The sequence below is a fragment of the Xyrauchen texanus genome, chromosome 9, assembly GCF_025860055.1.
Source record: "Xyrauchen texanus isolate HMW12.3.18 chromosome 9, RBS_HiC_50CHRs, whole genome shotgun sequence".
NCBI lineage: Eukaryota > Metazoa > Chordata > Actinopteri > Cypriniformes > Catostomidae > Xyrauchen > Xyrauchen texanus.
The window spans coordinates 6,538,659-6,556,477 of record NC_068284.1 but is presented as its reverse complement, the minus strand read 5'-3'; the positions used below and the strand labels follow the sequence as shown (position 1 = coordinate 6,556,477).

General features: G+C 39.1%; 2 protein-coding genes across 3 annotated transcripts in view; both read right to left on the bottom strand.

The window, feature by feature from the left end:
- LOC127649494 (gastrula zinc finger protein XlCGF8.2DB-like) overlaps positions 1-17,819 on the bottom strand; it is a 163,622-nt gene that overhangs the window by 55,303 nt on the left and 90,500 nt on the right. The gene's annotated exons all lie outside the window — the stretch shown is intronic.
- LOC127649493 (gastrula zinc finger protein XlCGF57.1-like) lies at positions 3,666-9,732 on the bottom strand. The gene is made up of 2 exons (XM_052134608.1): positions 9,636-9,732; positions 3,666-5,211 (listed from the first exon to the last, which is right to left on the bottom strand). The coding sequence occupies exons 1-2, from the start codon at positions 9,727-9,729 to the stop codon at positions 3,725-3,727; spliced, it is 1,581 nt and encodes a 526-aa protein (XP_051990568.1). The 5' UTR covers positions 9,730-9,732; the 3' UTR covers positions 3,666-3,724.

The following is a 17,819-nucleotide window of genomic DNA, read 5'->3' as shown; positions in this document are numbered from 1 at the left end:
AAGAGTTGAATACCGTTACTGAATACCTTATGCTGAAAATTCTAAATGTCCATTTATTAGAGCCAGAGCAAAATGGTTAAGAGTCTGGAGAAAAAAGAAAAGAATAAAAAAAAACATATACATATATACATATATATATATATATATATATATATGCATTGTATTTAGAAAATAAATTAGTTTCAGAGGGACCTTAGTGAGGGAGGTGACCAAGAACCCGATGGTCACTCTGACAGAGCTCCAGCGTTTCTCTGTGGAGAGAGTAGAACCTTCTAGAAGAACAACCATCTCAGCAGCACTCCACCAATCAGGCCTGTATGGTAAAGTGGCTAGAGGAAAGCCACTCCTCAGTAAAAGGCACATGGCAGCCCGACTGGAGTTTGCCAAAAGGCACCTGAAGGACTCTCAGACCATGAGAAACAAAATTCTCTGGTCTGATGAAAAAGATTGAACTCTTTGGCCAGAATGGCAAGCGTCATGTCTGGAGGAAACCAGGCACCGCTCATCACCTGGCAGATACCATCCCTACAGTGAAGCATGGTGGTGGCAGCATCATGCTATGGGACTGGGAGACTAGTCAGGATCGAGGGAAAGATGAATGCAGCAATGCACAGAGACATCCTTGATGAAAACCTGCTCCAGAGCGCTCTGGACCTCAGACTGGGGCGAAGGTTCATCTTCCAACAGGACAAAGACCCTAAGCACACAGCCAAGATAACAAAGGAGTGGCTACGGGACAACTCTGTGAATGTCCTTGAGTGGCCCAGCAAGAGCCCAGACTTGAACCCGATTAAACATCTCGGGAGAGATCTGAAAATGGCTGTGCACCGATGCTCCCCATCCAACCTGATGGAGCTTGAGAGGTCCTGCAAAGAAGAATGGGAGAAACTGCCCCAAATTAGGTGTGCCAAGCTTGTAGCATCATACTCAAAAAGACTTGAGGCTGTAATTGGTGCCAGAGGTGCTTCAACAAAGTATTGAGCAAAGGCTGTCAATACTGATGTACATGTGATTTTATTTTTATTAGTTTTTATTTTTAATAAATTTGCAAAGATTTCAAACAATCTTCTTTCACGTTGTCATTATGGGGTATTGTTTGTAGAAAAATAATGAATTTAATCAATTTTGGAAAAAGGCTATAACATAACAATGTGGAAAAAGTGAAGTGCTGTGAATACTTTCTGGATGCACTGTATGCTGCTCAATTCAGATTATAAATTATTAGCGTCCTTGTATGCAAGTAGATTAAAACTGTGATTGGAAGAAATGGTCTCAGCCACCCAATCTAGCTTTATGAATGGAAGACACATTTAACCTGAGCTGGTTATTGATGCACTTTTTTGTTTTTAGATTTATAGAAGGGGTTTGACACCGTAGAACACATGGCCCAATCTTTATAAATGTAGAACAAACATTTTATAAAAAGATTTCGAAAAGTGTGTCCTTGACTAATGGTACTTCACCTCATTTTATCATCCAGAAAGGCATTAGACATGAAGGTACCATTTCTACTTTTCTCTTTTTTTATTAGTGGCTGAACTAAATATTTACACTGTTCACTGCTCCATAATAAATTGACATTTAGATAGCAGATCACACATTAGTTTTTAGTCAGTTTGGCAACAATACTTGTTTATTTTTGAAGAACAAAAGCCAGGTTCCTATTATAATAGAGACAATAAAATTGTTTTCTAATGAATCAGGTCTGTCAGTGAATCAGAGTAAAAGTGAGATTATGGGTGTGCATCAATTGGACACTTCAAATAAATTTGAATATATAAGCATATTCTCAAGTAAGATTAAATGCAAAGGCAAATATTTAGCAATATGGATCATTTTATTGCCCAGTCCAATTGATAGCATTGCATTAAACTCTCACAGCAGCCCAATAATCTCAGTGATAGATAGTTAAATTACAGGCTACGTTATAGACAAAGAATTTAGTAAGCCTTGATATGTTTCTTCAAATTAGAGGCAGGATTAATGCTGATATCTGGCTTGAGCAAGATAAACTGACACCACAATCAAGCAACTGGCCTTTTTCACTGTGAAAAGCCCTTTCAGGTACTGCTGTGATGTTCAGGTGTTGAACTGTGCTTGAAGCATTCTCCACATTTGGTGCCAGATCTACAGCGGCTGTTCAAGTTTTTTCTGTGTGATTTGACAGGAGTCAAGCTGTTAATTAAAAAATTGATACAAAGGCAAAGATGCCATAATTTATTATCTATATATTCAGAGATTAAGAACTCAAGTAAGATTAAATACAAGGCAGTGACGCAGCAATAAAATTAACATGTTAAAAAAAAACCATATGGGATTTTTTTTTCTTTCCAGTTTTTAATGCATTTAAATTAACATCCTCACTGCTGGTTCAGTTTCTTCCTTGAGTTTAATGTCTGTGCCTTAGCACCACTAGTGGCGCTAGTTTTGGTAACTGCAGCAGCTCTTGATAAGTGATCCAAAGCTCATAGGTGTAGAGCAGCCTGCAGATATATTTTATATCTGTGATGGAACAACACCACATACATATTCTCAGTGAACAAAACTTTAATGCTTTTTCCCTATGCATATTCCATCTAAATGTCTCAAGAGCACCACCTGCTGGATAGTAAAATTACACTACATCCCCCCTTCTTAGTCATCAGTCCTCTTTTCTTCTATTTCCAAAAAAGCCAAAAAATTATGGCCACTCACAGGTGAAGTGAATAATGTTTATCATCTAACAAGGCCACATATCAAGATCTTCAACAATCATTTCTCGTAGTCAACATGTTGAATGCAGGAGAAATGGGCAGGAGTAAAGATCTGAGCGACTTTGACAAGTTATGACCAGATGACTGCGAGCAGAGCATCTCTGAAATGGCAAGGCTTGTGGGGTTCTCCCGGTCAGCAGTGGTAAGTACTTACTGACAGTAGTCCGAGGTGGGACAAACCACAAACCAGCGACAGGGTGTTGGGCACCCAAGGCTCATCGATGTGCAAGGGCAATTAAAGCAATCCCGTCTGGTCCGAACTGACAGAAGGTCTACTGTGGCACAATTCACCCTGCTGCATATGGACCCCTGTCCACCATCGAAAGCATCTACAATGGACATGTGGATATCAGTGTACATGCGCCATTTACCTGGGGAAGTGATGGCACCAGGATACACTTTGGGAATACGACAAGCCAGTGGAGGGTGTGTGATGCTCTGGGCAATGTTCTGCCCAAAGATATGCAGATCATCATTCTTTTGTCCATGTTTTGCCCATTATTGATCTAGTGTGAAATCAACTCATAGAATGAGGCATATAGTCATTGATAACACATTTTAATGTCACATCACTTAAGGTTTTACATGTAGTCTTGAGCATCCTCATATTTAAATGTACTTCTAAAGGCCTCACACAGTGGTGTGGCAGAAGGCTGAATGTTTGCAAACAGTATAACGTTGCTCAGCTGTTTCAAACTTTTGTTCCCCTAAATACAGAACAAAGAAGAACTTCTACGGAAGTATATCAGGACCTTAATTTCTCTCTTGAATGATATTTCATATGGGCTATAAGGCTTGTTGTTTTTTCAGTGTGAATTCTCATGTGATCCTTGTGGGTTTTTGTTTCTCTGAACCTTCCACACTGAAGGCATGAGTATGGGATCTCTCCAGTGTAAATTCTGATGTGTTTCTTAAGACTTATTTTGTATGTGAAACTCTTTCCATGCTGGAGGCATGGTAAAATGCTTCTCTCAAGAGTGAATCTTTTTGTGTGAATTAAGGTTTCCTTTATGTATGAAACTCTTTCCACACTGAAGGCATGTGAAAGGTTTCTCTCCAGAGTGAATTCTCATGTGAACATTAAGGCTTCCTTTTTGTTTGAAACTCTTTCCACACTGAAGGCATGTGTACGGGGTCTCTCCAGTGTGACTTCTTATGTGCGCATTAAGACTTCCTCTATGAACGAACTTCTTGCCACACTGAGGGCATGAGAAAAGTTTCTCTCCAGTGTGAATTCTCATATGCTCATTAAGACCTCCTTTATGTATGAACTTCTTTCCACACTGAATGCACGTGAAAGGTTTCTCTCCAGAGTGACTTCTTATGTGGACATTAAGTCTTCCTTTTTGTGTGAACTTCTTGCCACACTGAGGGCATGAGAAAGGTTTCTCTCCGGTGTGAGTTCTCATGTGCTCATTAAGACCTCCTTTATGTATGAACTTCTTCCCACAGTGAATGCATGTGAAAGGTTTCTCTCCAGAGTGACTTCTTATGTGGACATTAAGACCTCCTTTTTGTATGAACTTCTTCCCACAGTGAATGCATGTGAAAGGTTTCTCTCCGGTGTGAATTCTCATGTGCTCATTAAGACCTCCTTTGTGTATAAATCTCTTTCCACACCGAATGCATGAGAAAGGCTTCTCTCCAGTGTGAATTCTCATGTGCTCATTAAGACCTCCTTTTTGTATGAAACTCTTTCCACACTGAAGGCATGTGTATGGGGTCTCTCCAGTGTGACTTCTTATGTGCGCATTAAGACTTCCTCTTTGAACGAACTTCTTGCCACACTGAGGGCATGAGAAAGGTTTCTCTCCACTGTGAATTCTCATATGCTCATTAAGACCTCCTTTATGTATGAACTTCTTTCCACACTGAATGCACGTGAAAGGTTTCTCTCCAGAGTGACTTCTTATGTGGACATTAAGTCTTCCTTTTTGTGTGAACTTCTTGCCACACTGAGGGCATGAGAAAGGTTTCTCTCCGGTGTGAGTTCTCATGTGCTCATTAAGACCTCCTTTATGTATGAACTTCTTTCCACACTGAATGCATGTGAAAGGTTTCTCTCCAGAGTGACTTCTTATGTGGACATTAAGTCTTCCTTTTTGTGGGAACTTCTTGCCACACTGAGGGCATGAGAAAGGTTTCTCTCCGGTGTGAATTCTCATGTGCTCATTAAGACCTCCTTTTTGTATAAAACTCTTTCCACACTGAATGCATGAGAAAGGTTTCTCTCCAGTGTGAATTCTTAGGTGGATATTATAGCTTCCTTTATGTGTGTAACTCCTTCCACACTGAGGGCAAATAAAACATTTTTTATTTCTGTTTTGTGAGCATTTCTTTTCAGACTGTGTGCCACAAGAAAATGCTTCACCAATTAAGAAATTAAAAGGTTTCTGATACTGATGTTCCTCCTCCACTTCATTCAGTTCTTGACTTTCCTCTTTCAGTTTCATCAGGTCTAAAATGAAAACATAAAATGGTTTAAAATCATTACAAGTGACATATATGTGAAATGCAAATTGATAAAAGTAAACAATCATTAGAATAAAGCAACAGGGCTCCAGTATTTATTTCAATCTAGTATTCATGCGATTAACAAATCAGTCAATCGTGTGGCAGCAGTATAATGTATAAAATCATGTAGATATGGGTCAGAAGCTTCAGTTAATGTTTACATCAACCATCAGAATGGGGAATTTTTTTTATCCAAGTGATTAAGACCGTGGCATGATTGTTGTTGCCAGATGGGCGGATTTGAGTATTTCTGTAACTGCTGATCTCCTGGGATTTTTCACCCCCAGCAGTCTCTAGAATTTACTCCAAATGCAGTTCTGCAGACGGAAACGCCTTGTTGATGAAAGGTCAACAGAAAAGGCCAGACTGGTTCGAGCTGACAGAAAGGCTACGGTAACTCCGATAACCCTTCTATACAATTGTAGTGAGCATATTAGCATCTCAAAATGCACAACACGTCAATCCTTGAGGGGGATGGGATACAACAGCAGAAGACCACGTCGGGCACTTTATTAGGACATATACATACCGTATACAAACACTCACTGAGCACAATACTTATACTGGGTAGGACCTCCCTTTGTTCTCAAAACAGCCTCAATTCATTGTGGTATGGATTCCATAAATGTTTGGAAACATTCCTTTGAGATTCTGGTCCATGTTGACATGATTTCATCATCCAGTTTCTGCAGATTTGTCAGCTGCACATTCATGCTGCAAGTCTCCTGTTCTACCACATCCTAAAGGTGTTCTACTAGATTCAGATCCAGTGACTGGGAAGGCCACTGAAGAATGGTGGCCCTGTTTCCACCTGGTATTAGGATGCGTTTTGGGTGTTCTGTTCACATCAGTGCAAAATAAAGGTCTAAACGGGGATCACAAAAACGTCTCCGTTACTGTCGTAACCTCAGTTCCCTGATGTAGGGAACGAGAAGTTGTGTCGATATAGTGACACTAGCTGTCGATCTTGAGAGCCCTAGACACCTTAAGATCTTTGAGAAAAGGCCAATGAGAATTGGTGAGTAGGGAGGCCGGAATAAGGATTCATTCAGGTTTTTGCACTGAGGAACCGAGACAAGGTCCTGGCCATTACAGCGGTGTAGTTCAGCCTTTGGCAAGTGGGACAAAATGTCTCATTCTCTCCAACAATTAAGGCTTTTATCGGCAACTGTCGGGCTTACAGCTTCACAATGAATTATGAGCTTCACAATTACTCATTATCTTCACAATTACAATAACCCGTCTACTCAGCAGGACTCTAGATATCGGACTCTCTCTCAGCTTCTTGTCGGTGGCATGGTCCTTTTATACCGCTCTGCCCAAGCTCACAGCAAATGGAAACAATTGTTAATTATAATCTAGCTCAAGTGTATGCACCCTTACTGTTTTCTCTCACCCCGGGCGAACGCTTGACCATGCCCCCACTGCCATATATCCCCACTGCCTGACTCAGGCCGGAGAATATCCGGCCTGTCTACCACTCCCCCCCAAAAGGAAAGGAAGTCGGCGACAGCCATCTGCGCTCCCGGTCTGTGGACCACCTTGAACTTAAACGGCTAAAGAGCCAGATACCCATGTGTATCTGGCTCTGAGATGTTGCATAGAGGCACTGCTTTCAGATATCGCATTGCATACTCCACTAGAACTAATACAAAGCGATATCCGCGTGCTGACCGCTCTAATGGCCCGACGAGGTCCATGACAATTCTCTCTAAGGGGACCTCGATCAGTGGAAGAGGGTGCAATGGCGCTTTTGGGGTGGCCGGTGGATTCACCAGCTGACATTCGCGGCATGCCGCACACCATCGCCGCCAATGCCCGGCCAATAAAAATGGACTATTAGTCGGTTCAGTGTTTTCCTCTCTCCTAAGTGACCCGCCATCGGATTATAATGAGCCGCCTGGAGCAATTTTTCCCGCCAGCTCCGCGGTATTAGAAGCTGGGTTGCATTTTCCTTTGTTTGAGTGTCATTCTACACAACCACTCCTTTATTATTGTAAAATACTGATATGAAAGCATGATGTTTGGCTGGAATCGTTGACCATCGATAACCTTCACTTGGTCGAGGGCGTGCCTGAGGGTTTAGTCCCTCGACTGCTCCAGGGGGAAATTCCCTTTCGGGAAACCGCAATCACAGTTAAGGCTTTTAATCAGCAACTTTCAGGGCTTACAGATACACAATTAATTATCAGCTTCACAATTACAATAACTCAACATCTACTCAGCAGGGCTCTAGATCTCTGACTCTCTCTCAGCTTCTTTTCGGTGGTGTGGTCCTTTTATACTGCTCTCCCTAAGCTCACTGCAATTGGAAATATGTGTTAATCATAATCTAGCCCAGGTGTATGCACCCTTACCGCTTTCTCTCACCACGGGTGGACGCTTGACCACTCCCCCACTGCCACAACCTCCAATAAAATGCCATTTTCAGCGGTGGGGTCTGGCGAAGCCGGAAGTAGCTATGACCAGGGACTGAAATTTACATCCGCCAAGCTACAAATGCGGGTACATTTTCAGTGAATTTCATATTGTCACACGTCATTCACATGTAAGAGTTTTGTCATCTAGGGGGCTCTGTAGGCCTACAACCAGTAATGTTGCAGGAGTTTACATAGAAAACAGCTCTCATTAACTAGTACCACTACTCATCAATAGTCTCAGTTAGCTGTAAATCTAGAAACAAGATAATGGCAATGTTCAGAATTGTTCATGCCATAGGGGTGAAGGGAAGACCATTTTCAGATTTCCTGTGGATGTGCAAGTAAGTTTAAATAACCCACCACCAAACATACAAATTCTCTGGTAATGATTGCATATAATACAGGAACCAAACATTTTCAAGGTGTTTAGTTTCGATAATGGTTCTTGAACATGAAGTCTTCCAGCGATGCGGACAGAAAACTGGAATAAAATTTCATAATTTAGGTAAAAACCTTTAAGTAGAAAATATCAGACAGAGGACAACGTCTATCAAATACAGATACAAAAGGTAAATGTTTTCCCTAAAATGTCAATAAGTCACAAGAATGAATGAATATCAAAATCCAAGTTGAGACCCTTAGAATACAGTGTTTAGTGTGTAAATAAAATGGACCTCTTTTTGAATAAAATTGTATTAACATCACCACCTGTTCTGGGTGATTTGACATGTTCAATATCAATATCTAATTGTTGAAATATGTTTTTACCAAATTAAAATGTACTGCCACGGGATTGTGTGTATGTATGTATGTATGTATGTATATATATATATACACACACACTAATTTGTATTTCCTTTGAATCCTTGTTTTTAGAGCATGTTGTGTTTTTCCAACCTAGGCTAATCCACAGGGACATTTAATCATGCAAACAACATTCTTAGTTGTACAATTGATGACACAATTTTGAATACTTTACCCGAATGGGGATGGGAAAAAAGATTTGTTTTAATGGTGAAGTTACACTGGGCACAGTAACCAAGTGAAGGTGATTTAGGTACCTTGTATGTACTGAAAAAGTGGCTCTTTAAAAGCTGCATGAACCCTGCAACCATCACTCTGACTGAGCTACAGAAGTCAGTGGCTGCAACTGGAAATACTGTCCATGGCTAAACAATCTCAAAATTATGCACAAAAATAGGCTGTATGGGGGAGTGGCCACAGTGAAACTTGCTGGGGTGTAGCATCATGGTATGCAACCCTACTCAATATACTTTCTGGTTAAGGGGAATATCCAAAATCTCAGTGTCTTTTCAGTATTCATTATCCCATCAATCATCACAAGATTACCAAGTGAAAACTTTTGTATAGTGAGGATGTTTTCAGTTTTGTGTAAAAGCCACGTATGTACATCAAGCATGACGTAAATTTTGTCATCATCGAGGTGCGCGAGCACTGAACACATACACATTTTTTTTTTCAATCGTCTGTTATCTCAATGCACAACATGTGCCTGGAATTGCTTGCACTAATTAGTAGGTCCACAAGGTGCCAACACTCATAGCAGAGTCTGTACTTTCACGAAAATGTGCAATGATGCCATCACTGGTAAACAAAAGGAGATGGTGGATAAAACAACAGGTGATGCGCAGGTCAAGAGCAACTGTGTAAGGATTTCAGGAGATACCTGCAGTCTGAAGGACTATAAAGAAATCTTTATGGGTCTAAACACCAGAGGAGACATTGTGTGGTCTCATAGCAGTCGTATCACGTATGAACCAACCGCCTGTGTATGCACGCACAATGAAATGAAGTATCCTTGGAAAGGCTGAAGAGTTTACGTCAAAACCAAAGTATACTTTGGGCTTAAGCATTAGCATTTGTGGGTGAAGAATTCCTTTCATGCTTCTTAGCAGTCATTAAATAAGAATCGAGAATGGGTACCAACCTTTTTGTTCCTCAGTATCTTCATTCTTCAGTCTGAATGGTTCTGAAATACTGATGTCTTCACTCTCCTCTTTAAACTCCTCTTTAAACTCCATCTTCAGTAGCACATCAAGCAGATTTCATTCTAAGTTTCAGAGAGTGGATGGAAAGTTATGACAACATGGTGCCAAAAACAGACAAACAAACAAAACATAAGTGGCCGTAAGTGAAAGTAATCATTTAAATGTTTGGACCATGATTAATGTTTCAGAGTATGTCACATGAGAAATATACAGCTTATTTGGGACAATATGGTTCTCCGTTCTGCTTGCCCGTCATTTAAAATGTTTTGTGATCTTGTGAAAAAAACATTTTGAGCGGCTCCATGAGCTTTACTTTGCCGCCACATCTCACTTATGGCTGCTATTTGGCTTGCTTTTTGATTATCCGTTTGGTTGAGAAATCACCTGCATTTCTCATATTTATTGCTAATTGGTATAAAATGAAAATACAGCTTGAATGCAGTTGTTCAACCTGATCATCTGTCCATGATAATCATAAAACTTTTTACAATAAAGCGTCTGAAAATTTACAACAATCTCATGGGGGCTACTTTTCTCAATTCTTGCCTCTAGTTTTATTCAGATGAAATGATAAAGTATATGCTACAGCCTACATTATGGCCATTCTCTCCAGTATCTTGTTTCTAAGACTTGAAGCAGTGATGAGCTAACAAGAGATTTTGATTGTTGTTCTTGGTAAATCCCTTTAACAATCACTTAAACGGGGCGTGGGAAGCTCAGCGAGTACTGACGCTGACTACCACCCCTGGAGTCGAGAGTTCGAATCCAGGGCATGCTGAGTGACTCCAGCCAGGTCTCCTAAGCAACCAAATTGGCCCGGTTGCTAGGGAAGGTAGAGTCACATGGGGTAACCTCCTCGTGGTCACTATAATGTGTTTCTCGCTCTCGTGGCGAGTTGTGCGTTGATGCCGTGGACAGGGCTCTACAGTGAGAGTATTTCACTCGCATTTGCTCCTAAAAATAGGTATGTGCGAACCAGAAAAATTATTTACGAGCACAGTGTGCGATTAAATATTACAACCTAACATAACCCCTCCCCCGTCCCCTCACAGAGTTTTCTGTGACGACGCAGTCCAGTCAGAGCAAGGTGAACAACACTGGAAAAAGGTATCTGTTTAGGCTATATGTTAACGTACAGGCCCTTGAGTACTCCCATGCCATTGGTAAGTTGTTCCTCTTTATAGGCTTTATTCTTGCGTAAAGTTTAATCATTATTCATAATGGAGATTATTTAGTTTGTCAGAAATACTTTTGTATAATTGTTTTTTTTGTGTTGTCATTCGAGGTGTTTTGGAATCCACCAAGGCCACATTTCGTAATGTTTGCCCAGAGGAGGATGGAGGGTCATGGATGAAGAAGTGCATCTCCTTGGGGGCAGATGGTGCCTCTGTGAACATGGGGGGGCAGAGAGAGGCAGGGGGGCATATAATCCCAATCCACTGTATGCCACATAGGTTTGCAACTAATACATTCTCTATGATTTAGTTTTATTTGCAGAGAAATGTCTCCAATAGGATGGTAAAATATACAATTTTTGACCTTGTGGGTGTCGGTCCCCATGAAGAAATCAACTTATAAATCATACTTAAAGATTTTTTTGAAAATTTAAAAATGCAGAAAGTTTTCTGTGAGGGTTAGGGGATAGAATATAATGTTTTTTCAGTATAAAACCATTGTCTATGGAAAGTCCCCATAAAACATGGAAACACAAAAGCGTGTGTGTGTGTGTGTGTGTGTGTGTGTGTGTGAGAGAGAGAGAGAGAGAGAGTGTGTCTGTGTGCGTGCTTGCGCTAAGTGCTGAAATGGTAAATACCACAGAATTATTGTTTTTTGTTGGCACAAGAGACAGGGGTGGAAGGAGACGGTGAATTGTTTGGAAGATTCTATTCTGACTTTCACAGACTAGAGCTGGCAATACTGACCATTCAGAAGAGCCAAAGGTGTCTGTTGTGTACGATCCTCTGAATCTGATATGGAAACGTATCACTTAAGCTGAAAATCAAAACGAGAGCTCTATGTTCTCAGGCAAGAGCTCGGTGTGGATATTTGCACACTGTCTAGCGTCAAGGGAACTCACTGGATCCTGCATGTCCACAGAGCCCTCAAAGTGTTCCTACGGCATGAACAAGACAAGGACCTTGCCACTGACGAAGGCCAGTACTCTGTTGTTCTGCAGCACCTGGCCATAGCATCAACAACAGCGGAAGTTCAAGGGTGGGCAAAGAAGTTCAGTTTTACACAGGAAATGTGATACCACACTAGTTTTAGAAAATAGGTTCAGAACTCTTTCAGAATCAAGTAATTGACAGGTGACAGTTTATTTATTCACTACTTAACAGATAAAGCAGGAAATGGAGAATGCACTTTGTGTATTCTGCCATTTTCTGTCAGACATGTTTGAGGAGCTATCCTCACTTAGCCTCACCCTGCAAAGGAATGACCTGATCCTCCCCCAAGCCACATCAGAGTTGAGGAAGACAGTGACCAGACTGGAAGCACTAAAGCTTAGGGCAAAGGCAAGGGGGAATGCTGGAGAAGATCCAGACCATGCTTGCTCAGCAGCAGGGTGATGAGAGGAGATTCCAGGTGTGTTAGGATGAGGGCTTGTTAGGATGTAAGAGAAATCAATGATTAAGATGTCTTAATTCTCAGTGTGAGAATTAAATATATTCGTTGCCCAATAGAACGATTTGAGGATAAGCAGGAGAGTCATAAATCATTTTTTATTGGATGGAGAAAAATGGCCAGACATTTCATTGTGTGTTGGTGTCATGTGTGTGTGATATTTCTGTTAAAGGGGATAACACTGAAGGGGAATCTGAAAGGCTTTACGGACCTCACCAATCCCCAGCTGAAGCAGCACATGGAGGAAACCATCAACATCCGTGTGGATGATCTCAAAGCCAGGTTTGGTGGTTTGCTGAAGGATGAGGGTGTCCAGACCCCAGTGGAGTCTTTCAGAGTGCTGAACCCTGACACATGGCCAGAAGACCAGGCCAGCCTTCTCACCTTTGGTGATGATGGTGTGGCATACCTGTTGAAGCATTTCAAGGAGCCTCTAGAGAGGTAAGAATTTATTTGACACTGCATTGCCATATGAGACAATGTTATGTTTGCATATTTGCAAACTCACTTGCTGTTCAATTCTGCAGATCGGGGTGTAACATGGCTGCAATCCAGGATGAGTGGCAAGGGCTGAAAATCCTGGTCAGCCACAATTTCAAAGACAAGTCCTACAGTGGCCTGTGGGAGACCATGTTGACAAAGGACCCCTACAGGCATGATTACAAGGTAGACTAACAGTCCTGAGTTATGTATGATATCCTTCTATGGTTGGTTTTGATAAGTTAATGGTAAGAGTTTAAATTAAATTGAAAGATATCTTTTCCCTAGAACATACTGGAGTTGGTGCATCTTATGCTGGTGCTGCCAATTTCAGCCTCCCAGTGTGAGCGAGGCTTCTCTGCACAGAACCGGATTAAGAATTCGACAAGAAGCTGCCTTGGGGTCTCCACCATCAAAGACCTGATGAGGATCAGCCTGGAGGGGCCTTCTGTTGAGGAGTTTGATCCCACTCCTGCTGTGGACTGCTGGCTGACCTCTAAGCCTTCCAGACGTCCAACATACAAAAGCAGCTGGACAACTGATATCCTTTGTGTCTAGTTGGCATGGGTCAATGTGTGATTTTGGTGGTATGTGCTGTTCCACAGATGTGTGTTCCTTAGTACACGCGCGCACACACTAACACACGCAGTATAAATAAAGATGTAATAAATTGTTTTTATTAAACTCTGTGTTACATTTTTCACTGTGCTCCTAAATTTCTTGGTGTGCTCCAAACTTCTCATTTAGGAGCGCATGTACTCCTTGGGAAAAATGTTAGCGTAGAGCATTGGCCGTGGAGAATAGTGTGGGCCTCCACATGCACTAAATCTCTGCGGTAACGCGATCAACAACCCATGTTATAAGATGTGCGGATTATTGGTCTAAGATGCAGATGCAATTAAGATTCGTCCACCGCCACCCGGATTGAGTTGAGTCACTACACCACCACGAGGACTTCGAGAGCGCATTGGGAATTGGGCATTCCAAATTGGGGAGAAAATAAAGAAATATATATATTTTTTTAAATCACTTAAACAGGTAGTTAAAAGGATAGTTCCACCAAAAAAAAAAAAAAAAAAATATATATATATATATATATTTCTGTCATCATTTCTCACCCTAAAAATAAGAAAAAATTCCTATATGCCATGCCCTTCTCCTGTTAAACATGTTATTTGCACTGCAGCATATATGACCATTCTATATATTCCATATAATTTGCATTGTAATTACCTACCATTTGTACCTCATTCATTCAAGCAGCATCTCTAGAGAGATGAGAGATTATGTAACAGGTGTTTAAATATCTCTCTCACCATGCAGCTGGTACATTACACAAAGCATTTTTGCTATTTCTGTCTTTCTTGTCAAATGTGCAACATCGTTATGACTAATATGGGAGCGCCAGGACTAGATCGCTCAAATGTCATATGCTTGCAATGTTGACAGATTTGTTGATTAGCCTATAAACAGAAACTATAGTTTTATTGTGTCACTTAAGAATATGCAGTATAATGTGATTTGCAAGTCGAAATAACAGGTTTTGAAAGGTTTACACATCTGAAGCATCTTAAATACCTGGCTATACTTCCAATTTTACGCAAACACTCAGGGATTGTGTACAGTCAAACGCAAGCATTTCAAAGTATATTCCATTTAATTGTGCGAGCATATAAAAGGCATTCGACGCATGCGCAAAACAATGGTTTGGATTTACGCAGAAGGCAGCTCGGAGCATTGTAGATCGCAGGTCTTCTAGTGTGAAAGACAAAGAAGAAAGACAATGGTAGAGAGGGACATGCTGCCAAGTTTACTGCTCTTGGAAGCGTAAGAAAATAAGAGAAAGAGAAGGTGGTCTGTGTGGCTGCTTAAAGAAGAGCTCAAGATGGGGAATTCAATAGGTTGGTTCACCCTACATTCACCACAAAAACTCATCGCACTCCTATAGGTATAGAGGAAAGGCTTGCCTTGACCTTGCAATTTTAGCTACAGAATCTTCACAGCAAATTATAGCTGCAAGCTACAGGTTGGGCAGCCGGAAAGTTTCCCAGGTCATTCTGGAGGTGTATCAGGCCAATTGAAGGAGTCAGCAACCTGAGTTTTCTTGCTCTCCCGTCACAAACACAGTGGGTCGATATCGCAAATGATTTCTGGCAAATATGGAACTTCCGAATGCGTGTTGATGCCATTGATGGCAAGCATGTTCATATTAGAGCCTCATGGCTTGGTTTTTGCTCTGATACGCATTTTCAGCTGTAAGACCTTTTATAGATAGGTGTGTGCCTTTCCAAATCCTGTCCAATAAATTGAATTTGCCACAGGTGGTCTCCAATCAAAGTTTAGAAACATCTCAAAGATGACCCAGAGAAATGGGATGCACCTGAGCTAAATTTCAAGTGTCATAGCAAAGGGTCTGAATACTTATGTCAATGTGATATTTCAGTTTTATCTTTTTAATAAATTTGCAAAGTTATCAAAAATCTGTTTTTTAAAGCATCATTATGGGGTATGGAGAGTAGATTGATGTGAAATAAATAAGAATTTAAAAGCGTTTTACCTTAATATGGAGGACTAAACATGCATAAATAATAAATTAATACATGTAATAATACAAAAATAAATAAAGTAATAAATGTCTTGATAAAACAAATAATTCGTTTTTAATTACATTTATTCCTGAATTTATTATTGTATGACTTTATTCCTTTATTATTTTCTATATTTATTTTTAACTTTATTTTTATTCTTTTTAGCTTTTAATTATTTATTCATTTATTTTGCATATTTTTTTATTTATGTGTTAATTTATTTTTTACATTTATTTATTCCCACATATATTTATTTCCATATTTATATATTCCCATCTATATTTATTTATTTATACATGTATTTATTTGTACTTTTCTGTGTGCAACATGTAAATGAGGGAGGCGGTCCTTGCGTAGCTCCAGTGCATCATTGGTCGAAAGCTCAATAGTATTATGGGAAGCAGATGGACGTCCCACCTCAGCACCCCCTGACTCGCACAGATTTAGAATATGCAGGGAAACGTTTTGCAGAGAGTTTAACAATCCAGGATGTGATCCTACATTCATACCGGCATACAGCTCTACTAAAACATCAATAAGCACCTCTACTCTAAATGAAACAGTCATTTGATGCGTGATTATCCGCTTCATTAACAAGTTGCGCAACTCTCTAGATATATGTGAAGCGTCAGCTATAGATTTATATACATGCATAAACGATCAGGGAAATGAAGCATGGTTGTATCTTTTACAATGAACAATCATAACAACAATATTATAAAGAAAACAATATTATGGATTTGCAGACATCAAAATATGAAGTTATATACACAGAAAAAAAAAACAAAAGGACAATGTTAAATCATATCATTTATAAAACTTGCTCATTTTGTGGTTTTGTTGAATTTATTTTGTGATTGGAGTATAACCAATAAATCTTGGATTGACTGAAGCTCTTATGTTTATAGCCCCACAAATAGCTATAGTTTACACGCGATATGGCTATGACCTAACGTCACATCAAAACAAGTCAAGAGTAATCGAGCATACGCTTCAATCTATAATAAGCCAATGGTAAGCAGGACCCGCCCACATCATTATCATACAAGAGACAGAAATGTAAGAATAAATACAAAAATAAATACATGTGGGAATAAATAAATGTAAAAATAAATGAATGCATAAATAAATAATTTAAAAAAACAAAAACAAATGAAAGAATATTTTTTTTAAAGAATAAAAATAAAAAGAGAAAATAATAAATAAAAAGAGAAAATAATAAATAAAGGAAAAAAAGTCATACAAAAATAAATTCAGGAATAACTTTCATTAAAAACGAATTATATTTGTTTTATCAAGACATTTATCCTTTATTTATTTTCTTATTATTACATTTATTTATTTATGTATTTATTTATTATTTTTGCATGTTTAGTCCTCCATACCTTAAGGCTGCAACATAACAAAATGTGAAAACATGAAGGGGTATGAATACTTTCTGAATACACTGTAGATGAACCTCTTTAACCATTTTGCAGCTTCTTGCACAGGGGCGCCCATACATATGGGTCATTCCTAAAATTCTGTGACATTTAAAGTTGTGGTATATTGTTTAATTTCAACTGATTACAATTTTAAACATCTGAATTTAGAATGAAGTTTAACGAATTAATATATACTTATATTACGCATCATTCTGTGTGTATTCCTTTGTGGTAAATGTGTCATTTTAACACTGATAGTTGTTGGGTATTGTTGGCTTATTAAAAGTGCAAAAAGCAACACATAAAATAAAAATCATTCTTAGTTATTGTATTACATTTAAAATATATTTTTCTTTGCCAAAATTCGTTCCATAATAATGTGGCACAATAATGGCATAGCCCCATCCATGGGTGCCTACAGGATTTCATCTTGGGGTACACAGGAATAGTTCCAAGTAATAAAGTTGTTGAAGAGACATTTTTTGGCAAAACACCACCAAAGCATTCAATTCTGTTGACTTCAAGAGACAATTTTTGTTGACTGGAGTATGAATAACATTTATGTAACTATTGGCTAAAGAATTTTTAAAAGAGGCTATTTAGACTTAGAAATTAACTTTTCTATAAAGAGGCAACATTTGCCCCCTAGATTTGATTTGACATCATGACTTCATAGTGCCATTTCAAATACCTTAATCAATTCCTTAAAATGACCTGGTAAAAAATTAAAAAGCTGTGATTTTGATAAATACAATTGAAGAATATAATGTGTTATAAAAATTGTATTTATTTTTTTAGTACCCTGGTGACTTCATATGATGTTGTAATATTTATTTATTTTATTATTATTATTATTTTTTTTGTCTCTTTTATTATATTATTATTTTTGTGTCAGCCCATGTTAAAATTAAGTTGAATGTAATTTGAATGGCATTTTGTTGTAATATTTTTGATGTTTGCTTAATTTTTTTTTTTTTTACAAAATTAAAAATAAAACAACAAAAAA

What these genes read in the sequence shown, in the direction of transcription:
- LOC127649493 (XM_052134608.1), bottom strand. Translation starts at nt 9,729, where the DNA reads ATGGAGTTTAAAGAGGAGTTTAAAGAGGAGAGTGAAGACATCAGTATT. An exon ending in AGATACTGAGGAACAAAAAG is followed by an intron (nt 5,212 to 9,635) that starts GTTGGTACCCAT and finishes TTTTCATTTTAG; the next exon opens with ACCTGATGAAACTGAAAGAG.